This window comes from Zootoca vivipara, chromosome 7 (assembly GCF_965207765.1).
Source record: "Zootoca vivipara chromosome 7, rZooViv2.hap1.1, whole genome shotgun sequence".
Classification (NCBI taxonomy): domain Eukaryota; kingdom Metazoa; phylum Chordata; class Lepidosauria; order Squamata; family Lacertidae; genus Zootoca; species Zootoca vivipara.
The window spans coordinates 20,326,552-20,344,475 of record NC_142590.1 but is presented as its reverse complement, the minus strand read 5'-3'; the positions used below and the strand labels follow the sequence as shown (position 1 = coordinate 20,344,475).

The following is a 17,924-nucleotide window of genomic DNA, read 5'->3' as shown; positions in this document are numbered from 1 at the left end:
AATGCACCGTGTGCTTGTTTTTATATGTACAGTATGTTGTTTGTTCTTTGCAGTATATTGCTTAGATCACTAACTTGACACATTTGGGACCACCCTTTACTCTACAAGTTCGTTTCTACAGGCCTTCTACTTTCTGCTCATGGCGCATTGTGGTCTGGATTCTGCAATGCAGCCTGTAATTAAAGGAAAGCATTGAAAGAGATATGTTTTAAAAGTGCATAGTGCCTTGCATAATACTTATTTGTGTTGAGCTTTTTATGTCCAGAACCATAGGGTATAGACTGACCTTTATTTCTGGTCTGCCAGCGACAAAGTTTGGCTTAACTTGTCTTTTCAAAGGAACTTGCGCCCACCCCACCCCAGAAGCTGAAATATCCTGTTTCAATTGAAATCAGTGGCAACAATCCCATGGTTTTTCAGTTGCCTCCTACCCAAAGGCTGCCCAGAGAGCTGTAGTAAGTGCAGCTTTCCAGAAGGCTGGATAATTGTGTGCACCAGCTCTGGCGATTGACCGACTTATCTTCTAATTAAAATAGAGGAAGGCTGCGTTTGCTTCTATGACGCTAGCAGCGGCTGTGATGATGCTACTGGCTGCGCTCTGTTGTTGCTGCATGACAGGTTTCCAGCAGCTTCCTATTTCAAGACAAACAGTCTCGACTTTTTTCCACTTGGTTACCTGTGCGCTAGGATGTAACATTGTAGATGATGAGTAACAGAGACATGCAACCCCCTAGGCAACCAACTGTTCTCCCCCCCCCGAAAAAACCCCCTGCTTATCAGTCGTGTACCTAGCAATGTTACTGATGCAAGCATGGGCATTGCTTTTTGTGTGTATGTGTGGCTGCAGAGGTATAACTGGACTTGGAAACCTTTCTGGGCCCAATGACTCAATATATTACATGCTGAAGAACAAGGTGATGATTTTTTTTGCTGGATTGGGGATTTGTGTTTTGTAATCTGGGGGATTCCCAAACAGAGATTCACTCCCCCCTCTCCCTCTCTTTGAGGGTTAGGATTTCATTGGCAAGCTGAATGAAGTCCCATGATGATTCTGATCCATTGCTGGAAGCAAGCGGGAGATGACCTTCTTAGATGACAGGATCAGCTTTCACTGAGGAAACGGCCTGGGATTAAAATATGAGGTTGGGGGAGGGCGGGGGGGGGGAGTGTAGAAGACCCAGCAAAGCAGGAGCTAAACTCAGTGGGAGCTCTTGAAAGTAGCTGGGAGGGACCATTCATCTTGTGTGCCAAGGGAGGTTGTTGGTCTACGGGACAAAAGATCTGAAAATGCCGAAAGATTCCAATGTTCTTCAAACGCTCATAGCATCTCTCTGCTGTTTTTATCACCGCAAGGCCATTATTGGTGTCAAGGTAGGTGGTCTGTAATGTTAAGGAAGTGTGTGCGATTTATATCACTATTGTACTTATACGTATATTCTATCTACAGATCAAGAAAAGGTCACGATTTTATGTTGTTACACACTGTTGTCCAGGTGTAGTGGTGTAGTGGTTAAAGTGTTGGAATCTGCCACAGAGACCTGTGTTCAAAATCCTGCTCAGCCGCATAGTTCGCCGACTGAACTTAGCCAAGTATCTCCCTCCCTACCTACCTCACAAGATTTTGCGCGAATAAAATGTGGAAAATCCCCAGGTTTGCCACTCTGAACTGCTTGTAGATAGAAATGGTACAAGAACTACTAGTAGCTGAAAAGATAAATAAGATAAATTAGTCTTATTTTCAGTTTGGGTAATTTTTGCATTCTTTTACCCACAAGTCCTTTCCATGCCATTTCCACGATTAATCTGCAATGTTTGTTCTAAAATCTGCGTGAAAACTCATGCATATAACATTTTAAATGCATCCTTTCTTTCCAAATATACTCTTCTAAACATACTTCCTTTTAAAAGATGCCTTTAAAAACATATTTTGATTTGGGTTCTTGAGCGTTGAAACATTTGGGAAGGGTGGATAAATATTTTCTGATCTATGCTTTTTTCTGTGTGCTGCTTTTATTGTAATTATTGGTATGTTTTCAACCAATTTTCTGTATGTACATAGTTTTAATTCTATTAATGTTTAATTGTATTTTAATGATTTTTTGTTTGTTTTTATCTGTAAGCTGCCTTGAGTTCCATCAGGGGAAAATATGAGGTCTGAATAAATAAATGTGTAGTATTAATAATAATAACAATAGTCTAGAAGATGCATGCAGATCAGGTCAACTTCCATTGAAATTTACTAAGACTGGATTATTCAATAATCCCTGTTTTAAACTTTAGGCTGCCTGCTAACCTGAAGTTGTAAACAGACAGAAGGTTGCATCATAAAGAAAATGTGAAGTCAGTAGTTGCAAAAAGGATTTATTTACAAATTGGTTATCAGATTACATAAAGCATTCAAAACACCTCTGCTTTTCTTTATGGGAAACTGAAAGTGATATGCTATATGACTAAAAATAATACACAGACACTTAATATAGAAATTCATAATGCAATGTACTTTCTTTTATCAGATACCTTTTACTGAGTTTCATGAAAAGGGTCTAGCAAAATATATTTATATACATTTTTTTAAGTGCTGTTACCAAAATATCAGACCTTGTTAAATATACAACTCTAAGGATAATTTTATTAATACTGTAATAATAATCACTGTCAAAAGATGACACTCATAAACAACAGTGACTCCATCCCTCAATTAGGAGCTCAGAAACATACTATAGATTCATATATTCCCTTTGTGAATTTTGCCTTCCTATTGTGGTTTTAATTGTTTGTGATCTATTCATTATGTGAGCAATTCATTATGACAAGGGTTTACATAACTATCTTCAAATCCTGGTTTCAAACTCTGGTTACGAGGGCAATCCTGGTTATGATTCAGCATGGTTTAGTCTGGGTACACACTTGCATTGGGGGATATAGGAGCCAACTCATAGGGATCTAGGGCCCTTTGCCCATGCCCCATAAAATATTTGAGAGGGCCAGGCCTCCACAAAGTTGATGGGCATTGCCATTCAAATGGTGTGTGTACACTGCATTTTGTGATGTGGGGCGGGGCTTACCCGGGCCCTTGACTGGGAAATGGTGACAGGGGAAGCAGGGTGACAGGGAGTATGTCCGCCTGTAGGTAGCGCATCCCCGATTTCATGACCCAATACATTTTGCTGTCTGAGGCAAAGGGCAAGATGGTGTCCCTCTTCTGTTCCAATGTACAGAAGGTGACCAGACTGGAAATACAGTGGTACCCTGCAAGACAAATGCCTCGCGCAACGAAAAAAATGGCAAAATGAAAACGCTTTGCGATTTTTTGGACGACTCGCAAAATGAAGCAGCCTTGCGAGGGGAAGGGAAGCTGCCGCTGCCGCTTACCTTTACGACTCCGCTGGTGACGTCCACGGCCGCTGCTTCTGCCTCCTGCGGTGGTACGGTGCTCATGGTGGCCTCCGCGGCTCTGGCCTTGCCCTCCTTGGCGGCTTTCGCGGCTCCGGCAGGAGCAGCAGCGGGGCTCGCCAGGCGGCCCTTGGCGGGAACAGCGGCGGTGCCTGAAGGAGCAGAGACTGTGGTGGGAGGAGACCCTGCGGCTCTGGCCTTGCTTTCTCCCATCTCTGTAAATGGCTTCTGTACTCCTTCCAGACCCCTGGCCCTCCTCCTGCTTTCCCCTCCCCAGAGCCTTGAAGACTTCTGGCCGTGGCGGGTGAGTCGGCGCCTTTTTTTGCGCTTCTTCTTTCCCCATAGGAACGCATTAATTAAATTTCAATGCATTCCTATGGGAAACCGCGCTTCACAAGACGAAATTATCGCAAGACGAAACGACTCGTGGAATGAATTAATTTCGTCTTGTGAGGTACCACTGTAGAATTTTACTTCAACACTGGTAATGGGGGGTAATCTTAGACCACACCTCAGGGCAGCTGGATAGTTTAGGGGGTACAGGACAAACCACCCAGCACATTATTATCTCACCAATGTTTGCTGCCCCTGCTATCAGCCTCCTGAGGTAACTGCCATTACAGTATCTGCCTGATTATTGGGCCGGTCCTGCTAATCTACCCCTGCCAAGGAGGTCAGGAAGGGGCAGCTGTTCCCCTATAAATCAATCAAAATCAATCCAAATACATAGCTAACTGAGGTTCTTGCCCCTCCCCCCAAAAACCCCAGAAGGCCTGCCCCTCCCAAGAAAAATCCTGGCTATGCCCATGCAGGCTACTATATTTTGATGTTGAGGAAAACATGTTGAGTTTTTGCTGTGCATGCAGCTGTTAAAGCCAGCATGTCAACTTGTCTTGGAAGGCATTTACTCACAAGGAGTCCCCTATGCTTCTCTTTGTGGAGTAGACTGCAATTCGCAGAAGAGCAACTTAGGAATTTACTGCGGGGTGATGTAAGAGCAAATGGAAAGAAAGCTGCTGGTTCAAACACACCGTTAAGAAGGGGTTTTAAGGTCATGATTAAGGTTGTAAAAGCCATTATTTTAGTCTGGCTGGTATAAAAACTTCCACGTGAATTTTGAGGCTTAGTGTTCATTATCAAAGTAGAATTAGAGCTACAGTTATTGACTATGTTGTTTATCTTGGCACAATGGCCTAATACCTAAAATCATGCAGCATGTTGTCATGGTAACATTCCATTGACCCAATCCACATGTCCTCTGGGGAATCAGGATGGGAGGGGGGGGAACATTATTTTTATATAGAAATCCATCTGGCCCTGTTCAGAATAAGATTCTATTTGAGAGGCTCCCAGCTCTTCAAAATAGGCTGGTTATGCCACTGCAGAACTTTGAGATCTCCGCTGCTTCATGTTCAATGAAGTTCTATTTTAAAGCATTTGTAAGCATAGAAAAAGAAGGCCAGAGATGGCAACTTAACTTTTGCTCTCCGGGGCTACTGTTAATATAAGTTGAAATGGATAATAGAATCATAAGAGTTGGAAGGGACCCAAGGGTCATCTAGTCCAACCCCCTGCAATGCAGGAATCACAGCTAGATCTGTGCTGACCAGATTGTAAGGCAGGATCTTAGCTCTGACCAGAGCCAGTACATTAGTTTAAATAGAAACACGTTAAGAATATAGTTGTGAAGCTTGATGGATGCTCTGGAGCTTAGTTTTGTATATTATTATTGGTTGTGAGCGCTAGAGGACCTGATCCCTGCCCTGCAGGCCTTTTCTGCCTTGGAAGTATAAACTTTGATGCGGAGGAAATGTTATAGTCCAATAAGATTGCAAGGGATAGCTTTTTATGTTCTACAGGCCCAACCAATATTGCTGGGCCCTATTGCATGGTAGCAAGGGACTTTGAAAGCATATGGAATAGCCATGCACTTCAGATGAGCAATACGCAACATGCCTTCCAATCAGCCCACCCCTGTTCGCTAGTGGTCAGGGATGTTTGGAGCTATAATCCAGTAACTCCTAGAAGGTGCCACCTTGGCTGCCCTCTGCCTTAGATGAGCATCATGCTTGTACCATGAGTTCCACCCCTTTACCCTCCCATAGCTTTGTCTTTAATCCTCTAAGGTCTTGCTCTTGATCTCATGAGCCTCTACCACAAATTCTTTCCCATCTCTCTTAGAAGTTGGCAGCACAACAGTCAGGATGGATTCCAAATGAATATTCATAATTATGTGACATCATTTTATATTCTTGTCTGTGCAGAGACAGTGCAGCAGTTACGGCACAAAGGAGAGTGACCTGTAGTAGGCAGGTTGCTGTTTGTGTGTCTTGTGGGCATAAGCTAGAAATTGCTGTCATTTGGACTACCCTTATTTGGGGTTGGGGTTGGGGTTTTTTTGCTGCTTATTTATGAAAACATTTCTGTACCAGCTCACACATTAATCATGAAGTAGTGTACATCAATTTTAAAATACATATCTAACACTAAAATAACAACAGTTTAAAAACCATTGGAACTCAGGGAAGAGTTTAAAAGTATGGTGACTTGCTACAGTGAAGCAACAACAGATGCTTGGGAGGACAGAGATGTGTTTAGAAGGTGCATAAACATCATCATTGTGGGCAGTTGCTTAAGCTCTGAGGGGAGATGTTTCCTCAACAAGGGTGCCACCACAGAAAAGGCCCTTCAGCTTGGTTGATGTCAATCACAAAAATCACACAGACAGCAGTACAGGAGAGCATTATCAGCTGCTTGTAGCGATCATGGGGGGCAGTAAGGGAGAAGATACTCTCAGGTATTCTGGCCTCAGGTTGTTTAGGACTTTATTGGACAAGACTAAATCCATGTGTGTTAATTTACTAACAGCCAATGCAACTGCTTTAAGAGCATGATAAGATGAGCACAAGCTCATGCTTCAGCTTCTGGAGCAGCTTTTAGGGCAGCCCCGACAACCTTATAGTATGCTCTGTTTCTTTTTGTATTTTGCTATTTAAATTATAATAGGCTCCTTGGCCTACTTGCCTTGTGCATTTTGCTACTTTTTACTGCAAGACGTTCCTAAGTGGGCATCTGTAGGATCTGTAGTTTAGGTACATTCAGAGAGTATTCTAAATATGCTGCATTCTGTCTCATCATAAATGTGAAATCTGCTCACGGAGGACCTTCCTGTCATAAGTGAGAAGCTCTTGACTGGCAGCTCCTGGGGTTAATTTCAGTGTATCCTGGCAGGGCTCTCTGCATAGCAGCAGGAAAGGCTGATAGCCTACTAGGAAGGCAGAGAACATCAAAAAGTTGCACTAACAGCTTACTCAAAATCTCATCAGGGTTTCAGGTTTCCTTTTTTTTATCCTAGAGAGCAGGAAGCCACACTAACATTTTTTTTTAGGTACGCTAGAAGTAAATTATAATTTATGAAAGAGATTGAGAAGATGGCTAATGCATTCCCCTAATGAGGAGAGAGAGACTAGAGATTATGTACAACAAAAATGAAGTCACTGCCTTCTTTTCTTTTATTTCACCAGGAGTTGATGCTGTTGAAGGGGCTTTGTTGTTGTTTTTGTGAGAAAAAAACAAACCCAAAACAAAATGAATTATTTTCAGTGAAGGGCTCCTCCAGACGACATATTTATTCAGCATCAATCCTCATTTGCTTGCACAAAGCTTACACACTGGTACAACTGGTACAATGGCTGGTATTTCTTGAGCATTTGTTCTGTTTTGTTTACAGGGTGATCATACACCAGTGCTGTTCATTCTGCATTTGTCCTGATTTGCTTACAGGGCATTTACACGGGTTTCCATTAATCATCCACCCACCCCACACTTTTCAGTGCATTTCCTTGTCACTTCCATAACACTTTTGCCACCACCAGCACCACCATTTATACCCTGCACATCTGGCTGGGTTGCTTGTTTTTTTAAGTGGATTTGTTGTGGTAGGCCACTGGAGTCCTGTAATGCACTTAATTTGTGCAACCCTTTGTTCAAGTTTTGTTTTCTGTATGTATTCCTCCTGAAAAATAATGGCAATCTGGAAACTTTCTAAATCTGGGAGGTGGAATTCATAATTTGGGAGGTTCAGGTCAAAGTTAACTTGGTAGAAATAAATAGCCAGTGATGTGAAATAGTATTTCTAAATTCTGGTGGGCTCCTAACCTGCATCATAGGTAAAGGTAAAGGGACCCCTGACCATTAGGTCCAGTCGTGACCGACTCTAGGGTTGCGCGCTCATCTCACATTATTGGCTGAGGGAGCCGGCGTATAGCTTCCTGGTCATGTGGCCAGCATGACAAAGCCGCTTCTGGCAAACCAGAGCAGCACATGGAAACGCCGTTTACCTTCCCGCTGTAGCGATTCCTATTTATCTACTTGCATTTTGACATGCTTTCGAACTGCTAGGTTGGCAGGAGCTGGGACCAAGCAACGGGAGCTCACCCCGTCACAGGGATTCGAACCGCCGACCTTCTGATCAGCAAGCCCTAGGCTCAGTGGTTTAACCACAGCGCCACCTGGTAAACTTCTATCATTTAGTGATGCTTTCCCTGACCCCTGACTTTAAAGCATTGCTCTTTGAAAGCGAAACACAGGAGGAAAATCAACAATAGAGCCAGCCTTGGCTCCCATAACATTAAAAAGGTTGCACAGCTAAGAACAACAGCCTTTCTTCTTGGCAATGTTCCACTTAGAACAATGTTCTCTTAACGGTCTGGCCAATTAGTTTAATAGACTAGCTGCACAAGGGAGCAGCACTACAAGGAAGTCTGTAGCAAATGCCTCCCTACAGTGCATACAATGGAGGATGAGCTCTCAAGATCAGAGCATTCATAGTAAAGCCTAGATTGGAGGAAGATAACTTGCATCCTTTGGTCTTTCTCAAGTACTGCAAAGATGCAGTCACATCACTTGGAGGCCTTGGAGTTCATCCAAGTTACTAAGAAGAAATGCACAGCCATTTGTGAGGGGAATGTTTTCTGCTGTTGTTGCATGGTAACGCACAACCTACAGTCAATGGGGTCTCCAACTCTCCATCGCTTTATTCGTGCTGCTGTTTTTGGAAGGAGCAAGCAAGGATTTATTTAGCAACCAGCAAGCTGCTGCAAATACCCAGATTTATAGATACAGATATAGGTAATAGACACTGTGAAAAGTACCTTTTAAGGCTGGAGACAGGCAATATTTTCTTTTTCTTTTTAGAGGACCAGGGTTGGGGGGCGGGGGAGTCAGTGCACATGGCCTTTTTGTTAAATTGTTGGGCACAAAAATTTCTTTTTAAGTGTTGCTTGTGGAAATGGCTTTAGGGATCAGACCATGTGATAATAATAATGCTGTAGCTTGCCCAGGAATTTACTATTTACTGTGTGTGACTAGCAGAGTCTTGGGAAACACAGGACCAGTTTCTTGCATCAGTCACTGATTTGATGAGAGAGCTTTCTGTTTCTTCAGTTTTTGGCTGTGTTGTGGGACCAGGTCACAGCATACAAAGCAAAATGTAAACAGTCCAGATTGAAAAGAAAGCAAATATGTCTGGGTAGGGGACAAATCATTGTAACGGATACCTTATTTTTGAAACAAAATCTGCAATAATAGCAGCAAGAGAGCCAGCTGGGCTTAATTAAAATGCTGCTTGAAGCCTTGTGAGCTGTCTGTTTGAACTAAGGGAGCAGGCATAGACTGGAGGGGAGAGAACAAAGATGAGGGATTAAGCTCAGCACCCACATCTTTTAATTTAACCCTGCATCTCCTAATTCAGTGTTCGTGAAGAACAAAGCAGCTGATCCTCAGAGTGCCAGAGACGAGAATCTCTCATTGGACAGGTCACTGACATCATGCCAAGAAGAATTGTGGGGATATTTCAGCCAGAGCCCTGTCAAAAGGGAATATGATGACGAGAGAGAGAGAGAGAGAGAGAGAGAGAGAGAGAGAGAGAGAGAGAGAGAGAGAGAGAGAGAGCTACTTGACACAGTGAGGGTGGTGTGTTGAGAATGTGAATGAGATTAGTCTCATCTAAGTTGTGTACTGAATGAACTGGCATTGTGTGATTGCTCCACTTACAGCACATCTCCCAGTATTGTCCCAACAACTGTGGCTCAGGGACATATTTTCTTTGTGGCAACAAATTTTGTAAGTGAATTATGGGTTGCCTGTGTGTTCTTGAGTCCATTCTGAATCTTCTGCCAATCAGTTTCATTGGATGACCCCCAAGAGAGGGAGAGAAACATCTTTGTAAACCACACCACAAATAGTTTTATATATCTGTACAGTCGTACTTCTGGTTACGTAAACTTCGGGATGCGCACGCGGCAAACCCGGAGGTATTTTACCGGGTTTTGCCCTGCGTGCATGCAGAGAAGTGGTCCTCAGGTTGCGGAAACCTTGGGATCCGACCGGACCTCCAGAATGGATCCCGTCCGCAACCAGAGGTACTACTGTATCTTGTTGTATCTCCGTAGGTTTTTTTATTTTAAAAAAATTAAAATCCCTAAACACAGTAGTGTCGGGTTGCCATTTGCTCTGCACTGCTGTTGTTGTTGTTGTTTTTAAAAAATGTTGTGACTTGAAATGTATACTATACAATAAACCAAATGTGATCTTTCCTAATAATCCCTAATACAGTGGTACCTCTTCTTACGAATTTAATGCGTTCCGAACGCACATTTGTAAGTCGAAAAAATTTGTAAGTCGAATCCCATAGGAATGCATTGGGAGAAAAATTTGTAAGTAGAAGCAACCCTATCTAAAAATTCGTAAGTAGAAAAAATCCTATCTAAACCGCATCCAAGATGGCGGACGGAGCTCTATTCGTAAGTAGAAACATTCGTAAGTAGAGTTATTCGTAAGTAGAGATACCACTGTATTGAACACTGCTACACTTAGGACAGGATATAGGTGATAGGAGGCTGCATTATGGTGGAGGGGAGAGAGAGAGAGAACTGTAAGCCCCTCTGGCTACTATTTGTTCTCCTTTCTTTTACAAAAGGGGCATTTTGGAGTGAGCTCTAGGGATGGCCCATAGCTCAGGAGTGTAGATAAAGGAAAAGGTAAAGGTAAAAGACCCCTGGATGGTTAAGTCCAGTCAAAGTTGGCTATGGGGTGCGGCACTCATCTTGCTTTTCAGGTTGAGGGAGCCAGCATTTGTCCACAGACAGCTTTCTGGGTCATATGGCCAGCATGACTAAAACTCTTCTGGCGCAATGGAACACTGTGAAAGAAGCCAGAGCACAGGGAAACACTTTTACCTTCCCGCCATAGCCGTACCTATTTACCTTCAGTAATGTAGAGTTATTATTATTTGTACAATTCCCAGATTCAGTCTCTGGAATTGCCAGATAAAGAAACTGGGAAAGACATAAGCCCAAGACTCTAGAGAGCCCCTACCAGTCAAGGTAGACAGTTCTGGGGTAGACACACAAGTAGTCTGACTGGCAGATTCCTTTGCTGGAATTGAGCTTTATCCGTTTGGCTTCTGCAGTCCAAAGTGGGAAAGTGAAATTGACAAGGCTCAGTTTCACAGGAGGAAGTACAGTAAAACTGATAAGGATCATCCACAAATAAGCCAAAACACAAACACCCTGTGCTGTACATGACTTTAAGTTTTGTAACAGAAATATATCCAAGCCCATTTATTATTTTATATGCTGATGGGGTCTGAACCAGCCATAAGTGATTAGGGAGGAGAGCTTGAGCTCATGGTGAATGCGTCAATCGTATCATAGACTCCATATGCTGCAGCTATAAAAATAGCAAATTGTTGCTGAAGGAATTGTAGGAGGTGTCACTGTGGAAAACAATGTAATTATGGTGTACTTTGCAGGGTCATATGAATACATTTTTGATGCACCTTTTTCTTTTTAGGCAATAATCGTTAGGTGTAATGTGTAACTTGTGTAAAACGTGGGATTTTGTGCTGGAGCTGCCTTATACTGAACCGGTATTGTCCAATGACAGACACCAGCTTTCCAGTGATTTCAGACAGGAACTCTTTTCCAGCCCTCCTGGAGCCTCTTGCATGCAAAGCACATGGATGATGACTGAGCAATTATGGCTCTCCCAAATTGGGATCTTCTTTTTATTCCTTTCTCCATAAAGCGTTATTATTGCAAAGGTACAGAAATGACTCAGCAGGCACACCAGTTATTATCGCAAGCATCCAGGTGGGACATTTTTTACAATACACCTTGCAGCATGTAATCATTACCTAGCTTCTCACCTGGCTTCCACAAATACTGCTTAGGGATCAAAGGCTCATAAAACGTGGCGTGCGAATTTCATTGGCTTGTTGCGGGTCTCATGGCACACGGGGCAGAATGAAAGTTTTGAGCAAGATAAGGCCTGGGATGGTCAAGTCTCCTTTCTCTTTCCCTCACAGTTTTCAAAGGAAAAGCATGTTATGGACAGGCTGGGTATGGAGAGTTCTCCAGAAAAACTCAAGAAAGAGCTGGAAGAGGAGCTCCAGTTGAGCAGTGAAGATCTGCGCAGTCATGCCTGGTATCATGGACGTATTCCACGGCAGGTGTGTCCCTTTTTGGTCTCTCTCAGTTGGGTAATTCTGCCAGCTTGTTTTCTTTTCCTGTTCTTTCTTCCTTGCTTGGTAAATTCAGGTACAGTACTTCACAATTCTATCTCAAGTCTTTCAACACCACCTCGGGTTTTTTTTGTTGGGGTTTTTTTTTTTTGCAAATTGGTTCAAATTTATTATGAACGCGCTTGTGCCCAATAGTTCAAATCCAGCATTTACAGAGCAGGGAAAAGAACAGCAAAAACTTGAGGATGTTATTCTGGGAGGAGGAGGAATTGCGTATATAGAGGGAAGTGCAGAAACAGATCCCCTTCCTGACTCTGAGCCTAGATCCAGTTCAGTCACGCCTGCTACCCATTTAGAGTGGTCACAGATGATACGGAGGAAGCCTGCAAGATCCCAGTATTACTCTCCCTGTAATTATCCCTCAGTTTGTGTACTTAATATAAAGATTATCTTAAAGGGACTCACAATAACTGTCATTTAGTTAGTTTTTGAACCCAATTATATCACCGGAGGTTCAGTGCTAAAATACACTCCCAGGCAACGCCTTAAGCATAGCTGGGAATATAGCTATGAGAGAGTTGGCTACACAACCGCTAAGTCTACTTTCCGGCTCAGAAATTGACACTCCAATCTATTCTGAGAATCTTTACTATAAAAAAAGAACAAGCCAAGGTGATAGCTCTCACAGTTTTGATAATTTTGCTGTTCCTTTCTTGCTCCCTGTCAGTCCTATCTTAGAGAAGAGGGATTAATGTTACTGGAAAACGTGACTAAATTTATGTAAGAATCAGCCAGATATTTCTAATTTATTTCATTTATTCCTGATTGCAGGAATCGGGTTTTCTGATTAGCAAGATTTTGAGCACATAATATATGCTCTAGCTGCAGAAATCGCTTGATCCTTACTGGAAACTGAATGATGTTATAATGATGGTAATTTGGGAATCGGGACATGGGAGGCCATTTTAAAGCATTAAGCAACACATTGATTTTTCTTGGTTTTCACCATATTTACATGCGTCTCCACATCTGTTTGAAAGCAGACATTATTATTTTAATCTAATGCAACTGAAACAGCATGAGCTAGTCATCAAAGTATAGACGTCTGGAGTTATGAGCATCCCTGTGGATATCAGCCCTGGAAACCATTCAGAAATAGCAGAATCTGGTGGCCATGTGATATACATGCTTATTGGCTAAAGCTTGTCTGATGAAAAAGATGAGAGCCCTAAAAAAATTAGAGTTATGAGTAATTGTGCCAGATAACAGTAAAGAAAGCCAGTATATTGAACCCACTGAAGGAAGGCATTGATGAGGTCGCTTTTAGGGCCAGTTTAAATAAAAAGTTCTACCTTGATGGTAGCTGAGCCCAGCTGCGGTTTTGGTTGTGTGGAGGATACTTTATGACAATGGGCACAGTCTAGAGAAAACAGAGTGAGTCTGATTGTATTTGCAAGTTTCCTAAAGTTGTGCTTACCAGAAAAAAATCCCACCATAGTAAAATAAATACAAAATGCCATCATTTGCACATTTTTTTCATGGGGTGAAAACCTGGTCGTTGGTTGCCATTCTAACTACCTCTTTCTTTTTATTTTTCATTTTTGTAATTGGAAAAAAAGGAGTGTCAGAATTAATTTGTGGGTGCGGAGGAAGCTGCATTTATGTGATTGTAATAATAATTAGGAATAATTAATAATAATTTTATTATTTGTATCCCACACATCTGGCTGGACAGCTTCCAACAAAATATAGAAACACAGGGAGACCTCAAACATTAAAAAACCTCCCTATACGAGGCTGCCTTCAGAGGTCTTCTAAAAATTGTATATCTCCTTGACATCTGATGAGAGGATGTTCCACCGGGCAGGCACCACTACCGAGAAGGCCCTGTTCCAGCAAGCCATTTTGAGAAGGTGGTGAAATGCAGCCTGCCACAGTTGGTGCATTTGGCCATTATGTCTAGTTTCGCCCTCAGCTGGGGACAAGCAGCAGCAGGACTCACTCAGATTCAGAAAGCATTTATTCTAACACAGCTACTTGCTGTTGCGTTGGTTTGGCTATACCAGGGGTAGTCAACCTTTTTATACCTACCGCCCACTAATGCATCTTTCTTGATGGTAAAATTTTCTTACAGGACACCAGTGCTCGAGGGGAAGAGGATTCAGCCTCTGCCGTAGAACCCCCTACCGCCCACCTAGAATCCTGAAACGGCCACTAGTGGGCGGTAGGGACCAGGTCAACAACCCCTGGGCTATACAGTCATACCTTGGTTGTTGAACGCCCTGTATGTACTTTTTGGCTCCTGAACACCACAAACCCGGAAGTGATTGTTCTGGTTTGCGAACGTTCTTTTGGAAACCAAACGTCCAACGGGGCTTCCACGGCTTCCTGCAGCAAATCAGAAGCCGCGATTTGGTTTTCGATTCCGTTTGGTTACGAATGTATAGCAAAGAAACAAATCTTGCACATGCAATTCAGATTTCAGAAATTGTTTCAAGGGGGGAAAACATTTCAAATATCAAATATTGATGCCACAAGGAAGTCAAGCATCTCTGTTGTAATCAATAACATTTCCATTAATATTTTAGTATTAATGCACTTAAGCGGTATGCAAGCAGGAAACCTCACTGTCCTGGATGCAGCATACTTATCCGTGTCTTTTAGTAGGAACAGGAATTTATCCCAGGAAGATAATCCCATCTTAGAAGCCAGGAACAGATAGGTGTATTTAGTGCAAAGTTCTTCACACACCAGTAGCAGTTTTGGAGTGGGCACCACCGCAAAGGGAGAAAGGATTAAACTTTCCTTCACTATACCAGTGTTCCTCCTGCTGCTTGAGCAGTTTATGGTTTTTAAATAATTGTATATTAATTTATATTCACACAATTAACGTCACACCTATTTTGTCCCTGATATGCAGCATGTTGGGAATATAGACTAGCTGGAAAGAGAGCCACTGTAAGCTTTGTTGGCCTTGACCACATTGTGTAGTCACACAGCTTTGCATCTTTTTAGCTTTGGGATGCTGAAAGCTCTTTGTGCTCTGATCACGTCATGATTTTTATTATTATTTTGCCTTTGCAGATTACAGTTTGGTGTGTTATGTTGTGTGGAATCTTAAACTGTTTTTGGTTTTTGTGGTTTGGGCTCCTGCAGGCTACAGCCTTCATAATGAGCTGTGTTAGGTGGATTGAAAACACAGCAGGTATCCTCATCTGAGCTGAAAACAAAGTGAATCAGGGGGATGCTGAGGCTAATAAGACACTCTCTGACTACTTAAGCAGTACACAGTTGAGTACAGTGCATGACCACATGGCACTCAACTGTTCTGATTAAGAGAGCCATCCTTATTCAGGCTGCATGCACACTCATGTTTAGTCTGCATCCAGTGTGCTCCCACCACTGGTATAGGAAGCAGTGTGCACATGATGCTACCCACAACCCACGTCTATCATGTCATTCCTTATGGAATACCACAGTTTTATGCATTTCTCCATTTCTTCCATCCTAACTGAGAAAAGGAAAAACCTAGCTGTGTTTTAAGCCTGTAATGTGTCCAAAGCCTCAGTGTTGTTAGCAAGAAGGAATGGAGGTGTTTTGGCTTCCAGTCCAGAGCTCAGTGTGCCCAGTAATTCAGAGTTGTGAATGAGGAATCCCTTTCCTAATGTTAGGGTGCCAGCAGAGCCGGCGCATCCATTTAGGCAAAATAGGCAGCTGCCTAGGGTGCCAAACTGGAGGGGGCGCTGGCCAGCCTGCCCGCCGCCGCTGCCTGGGGCCGCCTCCACTGTGCCTGTCACCTTTTGAGCAGCTTCAGGCTGCTATCCTGAGGCGCGTGTGTGCCTCCGGAGAGCGGCCTGAAGCCGCTCAACAGCTGACAGCTGCAGTGGAGGCGGCCGCCCCAGGCTCATGTGAGCCTGGGGGGGCTGCTTCCTCCGTGCCTGTCACTGTTGAGCGGCTTCAGGCCGCTATCCTGAGGTGTGCGTGTGCCTCAGGAGAGCGGCCTGAAGCCGCTCAAAAGCTGACAGCCGCAGTGGAGTGCGAGCCTGGGGCCGCCTCACCACGCCTCTCAGCTGTGTTTTAAGCCTGTAATGTGTCCAAAGCCTCAGTGTTGTTAGCAAGAAGGAATGGAGGTGTTTTGGCTTCCAGTCCAGAGCTCAGTGTGCCCAGTAATTCAGAGTTGTGAATGAGGAATCCCTTTCCTAATGTTAGGGTGCCAGCAGAGCCGGCGCATCCATTTAGGCAAAATAGGCAGCTGCCTAGGGTGCCAAACTGGAGGGGGCGCTGGCCAGCCTGCCCGCCGCCGCTGCCTGGGGCCGCCTCCACTGTGCCTGTCACCTTTTGAGCAGCTTCAGGCTGCTATCCTGAGGCGCGTGTGTGCCTCCGGAGAGCGGCCTGAAGCCGCTCAACAGCTGACAGCTGCAGTGGAGGCGGCCGCCCCAGGCTCATGTGAGCCTGGGGGGGCTGCTTCCTCCGTGCCTGTCACTGTTGAGCGGCTTCAGGCCGCTATCCTGAGGTGTGCGTGTGCCTCAGGAGAGCGGCCTGAAGCCGCTCAAAAGCTGACAGCCGCAGTGGAGTGCGAGCCTGGGGCCGCCTCACCACGCCTCTCAGCTGTGTTTTAAGCCTGTAATGTGTCCAAAGCCTCAGTGTTGTTAGCAAGAAGGAATGGAGGTGTTTTGGCTTCCAGTCCAGAGCTCAGTGTGCCCAGTAATTCAGAGTTGTGAATGAGGAATCCCTTTCCTAATGTTAGGGTGCCAGCAGAGCCGGCGCATCCATTTAGGCAAAATAGGCAGCTGCCTAGGGTGCCAAACTGGAGGGGGCGCTGGCCAGCCTGCCCGCCGCCGCTGCCTGGGGCCGCCTCCACTGTGCCTGTCACCTTTTGAGCAGCTTCAGGCTGCTATCCTGAGGCGCGTGTGTGCCTCCGGAGAGCGGCCTGAAGCCGCTCAACAGCTGACAGCTGCAGTGGAGGCGGCCGCCCCAGGCTCATGTGAGCCTGGGGGGGCTGCTTCCTCCGTGCCTGTCACTGTTGAGCGGCTTCAGGCCGCTATCCTGAGGTGTGTGTGTGCCTCAGGAGAGCGGCCTGAAGCCGCTCAAAAGCTGACAGCCGCAGTGGAGTGCGAGCCTGGGGCCGCCTCACCACGCCTCTCAGCTGTTCCCCCCCACACTTAATTTTTTCCTATTTCCTATTTCTATTTTTTCTATTTATTTATATTTTTATTTTATTATTTATTAAGGGGGGGGCGCCAGAAGGTGATCTCGCCTAGGGCGCAAAAAACCCTAGCACTGGCCCTGGGTGCCAGGTGCCTACCAGAGCTTCCTTTTGCTAAATGGATTCCATGGCCTTGTTTCCAGATGTAAACAAGGGTAGGGATTTAACTTCGCCATGACAGGGTATCCCATGGATTCTACCTAGGCTAATCAGAATTTGGGCTGCGAAGCTGATCTTAGTCTTTTGCAAGGTCCAAATTTAAAAGTAGCAGTTTGAACTATCTTTGTCAGGCACTGGAGCCTAAGCACAATACCAGAAGACAGAGTGCCAGGTTGAAGTGTTCCATATCACTGAGATGGAAAAAACTGTATGGGAAGCTCAGAAAAGGGGAAGGGCCTGTGACTTAGCTGGCTATGCTGAATAGTGGTATGGTCCAATTCCAGAACTATAGCTGGACTGCAACTCACACCAGCCTCAAAGTGAATTGTCAGGGATGATTGAACATCTGGAAACACCTGGAGGACACCTGGTTGTGGGGATGGTTACTCTAGGGCAGTGTTTCCCAAACTTGGGTCTCCAGCTGTTTTTGGACTACAACTCCCATTATCCCTAGCTGCCAAGACCATTGGTCAGGGATAATGGAAATTGTAGTCCAAAAACAGTTGGAGACCCACGTTTGGGAAACACTGCTCTAGGATATATCTTTAATGTTTTGCCATTTTATTTAAATGCAACAACTTTTGTGATAGATTACGACAAAACATTCTAACTTTTTTTTTTAAAAAAAAATGAAAATACGCT

General features: G+C 44.2%; 1 protein-coding gene across 4 annotated transcripts in view; it reads left to right on the top strand.

The window, feature by feature from the left end:
* The window catches only part of BCAR3 (BCAR3 adaptor protein, NSP family member), a 103,335-nt gene that overhangs the window by 68,119 nt on the left and 17,292 nt on the right, over nucleotides 1-17,924 (top strand). For 3 of the 4 annotated variants that reach the window (XM_088673140.1, XM_088673142.1, XM_035121711.3), the window contains one exon: nucleotides 11,762-11,905. In XM_088673140.1, coding sequence (XP_088529266.1) covers nucleotides 11,762-11,905 — 144 coding nt within the window. Of the gene's footprint in view, nucleotides 1-1,176; nucleotides 1,372-11,761; nucleotides 11,906-17,924 lie in introns of those variants that run through there. The other variant, XM_035121712.3, reaches the window with a different exon arrangement.